The sequence below is a fragment of the Carassius carassius genome, chromosome 25 (assembly GCF_963082965.1).
Source record: "Carassius carassius chromosome 25, fCarCar2.1, whole genome shotgun sequence".
NCBI lineage: Eukaryota > Metazoa > Chordata > Actinopteri > Cypriniformes > Cyprinidae > Carassius > Carassius carassius.
The window spans coordinates 24,136,187-24,143,550 of NC_081779.1; the positions used below are offsets into that span (position 1 = coordinate 24,136,187).

Sequence of the window (7,364 nt, forward strand, 5' to 3'; positions counted from 1 at the left end):
GCACATTGTGAATTTGAACAAAGCACTAGTTTGCTGCAGTCCATACCCGCTTATACTTTAAGTAACTTTGGCTGCGGATTGGAAGCACTTGTGAAGGAATAAATTACATTACGTTAATATCTGTTGAGAAATCACAATGGTGGCGATGACAAAAAGAGTCAAGGTCTTCGAGATCGTTTTCAACGACCCATCCAAGAGCTTTTACTGCAGTGGAGATAAAGTGTCGGGGAAGATCTTGGTGGAGGTGTTGGAGGTGACCAGGGTGACGGTCATGAAGGTCCTGGGCGTCGGATGCGCTAAAGTGGAGTACGCTAAAGGCAAACAGAGATGCCGTGAAGAAGTCGACTATCTGAAGTATGAAGAGGTTGTGCACCTGGATGACCAACCAACAGGTGAGTTAGAAGATTCAGCGGTGCTTTTGAAGCTGACTTTGCTTTGGTAGATGCGTTTGATGAGATTGATGCTGATGTTGGAATGAATTAATGAGGCAGTGCATTGTGAAGAGAAATAAACACTGAGTGTTTTTAAAGGAAACTTGCATTTCAAGTACATTCGGTTTTTTTTTTTTTTTTATTAAAAGGGGTCCTATATTCAATCTCAGATGCTAAAACATGTATAAAAAAAAAATTAACAGCTGTTGTTTGAAATCAAAGCCATACTCATAGTTCCAAGTAAGGGAGATTGCATTGTTTGCATCGAGTCTCATGTGTTGTGTTGAAAACTCTTTTAAACTTTATATATGCTTATCTTCTCACAGACACAGATGGTTCAGTCATTCTCCGTCCTGGAAACAAGTACGAATACACCTTTGGCTTTGAGCTTCCTCAACAAGGGTGAGCTTTCCAGATGATAATCTCCTGGAGTTAATTTCCTTGGAAGTCTTGGAAAATTAATTAATGTGTTATTTTCCCAACAGACAACTGGTGTCTTCCTATAAGGGCAAGTTTGGGTTCGTTCAATATTTCGTGAAGGCTCTGATGGAAAGCCCCGCTCAGCCTGCCATGGAGTGCAGGAGGCACTTTGAGGTTGAGGAGCCCTTGGATGTCAACACCCCAGACTTGCTGGTGAGCTCCTCATATCACAAATTCAGTTGAGCTGTAGGCCACAAATCATGTCTTCACTTCTGGTCAGTCTTTTTCAAATTCTACTCATTGGTAGTTCTTTGTCTGTTTAGAGACAGCACATCATTATTCATATCCTCATCATTTCTGTTTTATCATCCAACAGTCGCCTACCGGAGGCATGAAGGAGAAGAAGGTCACCTGCATGTTCATCCCAGACGGCCAGGTTTCTCTGAACGCCAAAATCGACAGGCGTGGCTTCTGCGAAGGTGAAGAAATCTCCATAGATGCCAAATTTGAGAACACCTGCTCTCGCATCGTGGTACCCAAAGCGGCCATCATCGCCAAGCACACCTACCAGGCCAACGGCCGCACCAAGGTCTTCAGGCAAAAACTCTCCTCAGTACGTGGCAACCACATCATCTCCGGCATGTGTGACGCCTGGCAGGGCAAGAGCATCCGTGTGCCCAAGATCAAGCCCTCCATATTGGGTTGCAACATCATTCGGGTGGAATATGCACTTATGGTGAGTGTTGCCTTTCACAATAACTATAGTAGCAATGTGTTACATCCCCAATGCTTACTTAGAGCTCCTTTGTTCTCTACAGATTTACATGCACATCCCAGGCAGTGATAAGTTGGTTCTGGAGCTGCCTTTGGTCATTGGGACGGTACCCTACAATGGTTTTGGTAGCCGCACCAACAGCATGAGCAGCCAGGATGGTTCTGTCAGCAATGCATCGAACAGTTGGGTGTCCCTGCGGATGCCTTCGTCTGCCCCACCAAGCTACTGTGACACTACACGTGACTGCAGCCTGGACCAACCTCTCACACCTCTGTTGGATGACTATGATGGCGGAGACAGTCCCATCTTCATGAACGCACCCAAATTCCAGTTCCCCACACTCCCTACTTATTCTGAGGTGAGTGTATAGTTACTGTATACAAAATGAACACAGTTCGCTTTTGGATATCAATATAAAATTAATCACATTTTTGTTCTTCTATCGTTCAGGTGGAGGAGGAATACAACGGGAACTCCCGCATGCTTCCTGTCTGCTGAACAAATCTGGCAGAGCACTAGAAGTGAACTGTTGCCCATCATAAATGGGCTTCTTTTCCACTCTTAGCACTTCAGGCTTTCACTATGTGGATAGAAGCTGGTTTGAGAAGTGTCGTATGGACGCGTGGAAGTGAAGATGAAGCGGAGGATTTTGGGCCCGAGTGGCCCCTCTGCAGGATGAGCTAGTCGAAGTTCAGAGGAAGAAGGAGTGAAGTCTGAGCTCTCTTATGCCTGCTTTGCTGACAGCCATCTTATATCATGCATCAGTCAAATTTAATGTGTTTCTGTCATATTACTGATGCTGTTTCGGGGGCCTGAAAGAGGGCACGTGGACTGTTTGGCGTGCTGTATTTCATTGTGTTTGAGCAGCTCTTTCATGATATGAGATAACTGCTGAAGTGCAAACTGATTGTGCCGCATTATAGCCATTTAAGCACACATACACTTCCCCATTTGTGGTCATGTACTTTCCAGTAGTCCCCAATATAACATTAGCATTTAGTTCATCATTTTCATTATCATTCTGTAATTTATTTTTGTTTTGTTTTTTTCCTGCGGCATTGAAAGATTAAATTTTTAGAAACATTCTTCAACACATTTGTTTGATTTTATGCTGGCCGTGAGGTTACGTTAATGTGCTCTCCAAAGATATTAATCTTTTTTAATCAAGCATTGCATGTGCAACTCAAGACTCTGTACTGTAATGGCGTTGAAAACCTTGTCCTAACAAAGGGCTCCACTGATGTTGCTTCTTCCACTGTGGACTTGAACATTAGGCCAAAAATGAACTTGTGCCAAATTGGGGTCTTTTTGGACTTGAGCCCCAACAACGTTCATTTGCGAGACCAGAAGCTGCACTGTGTAGACATATCCTTAAGACATTGTGATGAACATTTCACTTGGGGAGATCTTCCTGAACTTTGTGTTTGTGTGTTCCGTTTTCTGTTTTTTATAGAATATAAAATGTCTGTTACTGTAATTATAAACTGTAAATTTGCAATGATCAAAATATAATTTTTGTATCTTACGGTAAAGTGTTTTTTTTATGAGGACTCATTTTCAATAAAGGTTTTTATGATATCTTTTCTGCATCCTTTTGTTTATTTGAAGTATTCTTAAATGATAACCACACATTTGAAACTCTTGACTGTTAAGTTATTAATCACTACTAAAGATCGAATGCATGTCACTGCAACAGACATAATTGTGTCTTTAGAGTACTATGATAATTAACTATTGGTGTTTTCTTAAATAAGAATCACTATTAGGATTTTGATGAAGTAAACTCTTCAGACATTAATCACAACCTCAGATCATGTGGCTTACTTAAAACCAATCAGACTTCTACCTTAGATCATAAAACAAGCAAAACAACCCCATGTTAAAGGTAAATCAGAAGTTGTAGGTGAGCTCTTGACTCGGGCCAGTAACTGGACCATCCAAATATGCACTTGGCATTGGCATCGGAGGCATGTTTTGTACATGCAAACGTGCTCATATTTTCTTTAGAAAATGCAAAAATTTATTTTATACAGTGAGAATAGACAGTGTCAAAAGGAGAGGACTTGCTAACACATCACAGCACCGCTTTAAAGTTCTCTTTCTCCAATACAACACAGCTTGTTGGAAAAATCTCTTGGAAAATCCATAGTTTCGGCTTTTTTCAAAAGTTAAGTGTTTATTTTCAGTGGCTGGCTAAAGATAAGATTTAAAATGTGGAAACTGGAGACCAATAGTGAGCTGAGAATCAATGCAAGATAAACAGACATGGATGTTTATATTAGCTCAAGGCAAACAAAATGATCTGTTCACTGCCATAAAAAAGGCTTGGTGTCAATATAACCAGGGCTGTTGTTAGGGTTCCAGGAGCTTGTTACTGGTCAAATATGTCAAAGTTATATTTTGGTCCAAATTTGAGACATTCTGAATCCTATTCAAACCTTATCACACGAATCAGAACCACTCTTAATCGCTTTTTTTCTACTTAAGCAGCTTTCCTGACAGTAGTCTTGAAGAGTTGAAGAGGGGTCAAGTCATTTACGTCATTTTTGTGCTGCTCACTTTCTTGTGCGCATGAAGCATATGTTTAGACGTGCTCTTCTCCTGCAGAGCAATTACTGATAAGGGCAAAACTGTTTATCTTGTCCAAGGCACCCGTTTCATGACCCGTTTCTCTACACCCTCGCCCTCAAGCCCTTTCTGTTTTCCGGCCTCAGGAAACCCTCCCATAATTAAAGCTTCAGCCCATTGTCCTCCTCTCTTTTATATCAGTATGAAATATGTGGTTCCCAGGAAATGAAACCAGCCCGTGATACACAGTTAGATTGACAAACCCAAAGTTTCTTGTATATTGGTATACTCCAGAATGCACACATTGGTGTGTTTTTTTCCAGAGTGTGTAACTGACAAAACTATGTGTGCTAGTTTGTTTCAAAAATGTATAATTGTTATTTTTCTAAATGGCATAAAATTCATTGTAGTGTTACATGACAGAGTGAATGTCCCCAGTGTCCTTTAGTTCCTTCACAGAAGTATTATACTGTGACTTGTCTTGTCTTATTTTGTTAAGCTAGTTAAGCTGCCTTGTGGGGAAACCAGCATAAAAGCATCCAAAACACATCAAAGACATATCATTTCAACAGATGTCTATATTTTTTATATCATAAGTCAGAGTGGACAGCCTAATGGGTTAAATACTATACTGCTGATTACCCTAGTTTCTATTCTCTGTTTGACAAAGATTTTAGAACGAAGTTGTGCAAGTGCAGCATATGTAAATTAGCAATCATGCCAGGCCTTTATGAGCTGTACACACTGTGTCCGATAAACAAAACCCACTTCAAATTAGGGATGTGCACATCGATGCTGCAGTATCGATATATCGATACTCAGAAGCTTCTATTTTGGTATCGATATTTTCTGCAAAGTATCGATACTTAATTATATTTATAATTTCTTTATAACTAAATGTTTTAAGCAGTGTGTGCAGGCCAATCGGGACGGTGTGTGTATGATATAAAAAGAAAAGGTCTCGTGGACGCGGTGGTATGACGTTAACACCGATTGGTCTGCAATGTGCCATTCACCATCACAACACGGCATGTACGGTAGCGGCTTGCGTGAAAGATGACAGCAGTACCACCGCTCCCTATACGCAGAATACGCAGTCTGCGTAGGGCACCAAATCCCAGAGGGGGCACCATCCCAGTTGCTCAAAAAAAAAATGGGCTCACATGGGCTCAAACACAAATTTGAAGCTCAAAAGCATTTGAGGATAAAGACTTGCAGTCATAAAACAATTGTAATGTGTTCATTTAGGTGTCAGCTACAATGCACACCTTATACATTTTTAATATATATTAAAATAAATTATAAAACATTTAGGTAAAAATGAGGCCCATTTATCACTTTCAGGCACATTCCTGTGAAAGTTTTTTTTTTTTTCAAGTTCTCTTACGAAAATTACCCATGGTTTTAACAATAACACCACAAATCATCATTCTTGTAGCCATGGTAACTGCAAATTTATATATATATATATATATATATATATATATATATATATATATATATATATATATTAATATATATATTAAATTAAGATTATTTTGAAAAATCTCATACACTTTTAAAATTATAAGCAGTATCGTATTGGTATCGATATCGTTACAATTTTAACAAAAAATATCGGTATCGTATCAAAAAACAAAAAATAAGAGTAAGCCAAAATCCAACATTCTTAAATAGAGTGCCACAGGTGCAGCCCAAAATCAACACAGGAGTCCCGCCCCTCAAGGTGGAGCCTCTGTCCTTGCAATCTCACAACAAAAGACTGAATTATGTTCTGCAACACCTAGACAGACCGGGGACCTATGTGAGGATCATGTTTGTGGACTTCAGCTCTGCCTTCAACACGATCATCCCAAACCTCCTCCTGCCCAAACTAACTCAGCTCTCCGTGCCCACCTCCGTCTGTCAGTGGATCAACAGCTTCCTGACAGACAGGCAGCAGCTAGTGAGGCTGGGAAAATACACATCCAGCACCCGTACAATCAGCACCGGAGCTCCCCAGGGCTGTGTTCTCTCCCCACTGCTCTTCTCCCTGTACACTAATGACTGCACATCTAAGGACCCCTCTGTCAAGCTCCTGAAGTTTGCAGATGACACCACACTCATCGGCCTCATTCAGGAAGGTGACGAGTCTGCTTACAGACAGGAGGTTAAAGAGCTGGCTGTCTGGTGCAGTCTCAACAACCTGGAGCTTAACACGCTCAAAACAGTGGAGATGATCATGGACTTCAGGAGAAACCCCCCTGCACTCCCCCCACTCACCATCATGAACAGCACTGTGACTGCAGTGGAGTCATTCAGGTTCCTGGGCACCACTATCTCTCAGGACCTGAAGTGGGACATTCACATTGACTCCATTGTGAAAAAGGCCGAGCAGAGGTTGTACTTCCTTCGCCAGCTGAGGAAGTTTAACCTGCCACAGGATCTGCTGAAACAGTTCTACTCCACCATCATCGAATCCATCCTCTGCACTTCAGTAACTGTCTGGTTCAGCTCAGCTTCTAAATCGGACCTCAGAAGACTACAGAGGGTAGTCCGGACTGCTGAGCGAATTATCGGTACAACCCTCCCATCTATTCAAGAACTCTACTTATCCAGAGTGAGCAAAAGGGCTGTTAAAATCACTCTGGACCCCTCACATCCAGCACACTCCCTCTTTGAACTGTTGCCATCTGGTCGACGCTACAGAGCACTGAGCACCAGAACGACCAGACACAGGAACAGTTTCTTCCCTCAGGCAATCCATCTTATGAACAGCTGATAATAACTGTGGGACACACTACACTATTTATATTTATATACACTACACTTTTTATCCAACACACATACTTAGCGTACACGTAAATCTTTTGCACATAATATACATGTACATACATGGAACACACTATACTACTTATATTTATATTTATATACACATACACTTATTTATCCAAACACACATACTTAGCGTACAGTTACAATTTTTCCACATAATATACATGTACATACATAAATGCTCTTTTTAATATACCTGCCATACATTGTCAATTTGTATATTGTCAATCCTTACCCACCTATTTGTATTTTTTTGTATTTTTTATTCCTTATTGTGTTTTTTGTTCTGTCGCTGTTATGTTGCACTGCGGAGCTCTGTCATGAAAACAAATTCCTCGTATGTGTGAACATACCTG

The 7,364-nt window shown here is 40.8% G+C and overlaps 1 protein-coding gene across 1 annotated transcript; it reads left to right on the top strand.

Moving 5' to 3' along the window:
• Nucleotides 1–121: 121 nt before the first annotated feature.
• LOC132104461 (thioredoxin-interacting protein-like) lies at nt 122–2,333 on the top strand. Its single transcript, XM_059509939.1, has 6 exons — nt 122–392; nt 758–833; nt 917–1,064; nt 1,228–1,587; nt 1,670–1,984; nt 2,077–2,333. The coding sequence occupies exons 1-6, from the start codon at nt 137–139 to the stop codon at nt 2,122–2,124; spliced, it is 1,203 nt and encodes a 400-aa protein (XP_059365922.1). The 5' UTR covers nt 122–136; the 3' UTR covers nt 2,125–2,333.
• The last annotated feature ends 5,031 nt before the right edge of the window (nt 2,334–7,364 follow it).

Bases quoted from the DNA above. Each gene is read 5' to 3' on its own strand.
- LOC132104461 (XM_059509939.1), top strand. From the start codon at position 137: ATGGTGGCGATGACAAAAAGAGTCAAGGTCTTCGAGATCGTTTTCAAC. The intron at 1,588-1,669 runs GTGAGTGTTGCC...TGTTCTCTACAG, and splicing joins GGGTGGAATATGCACTTATG to ATTTACATGCACATCCCAGG. The intron at 1,985-2,076 runs GTGAGTGTATAG...TCTATCGTTCAG, and splicing joins CACTCCCTACTTATTCTGAG to GTGGAGGAGGAATACAACGG.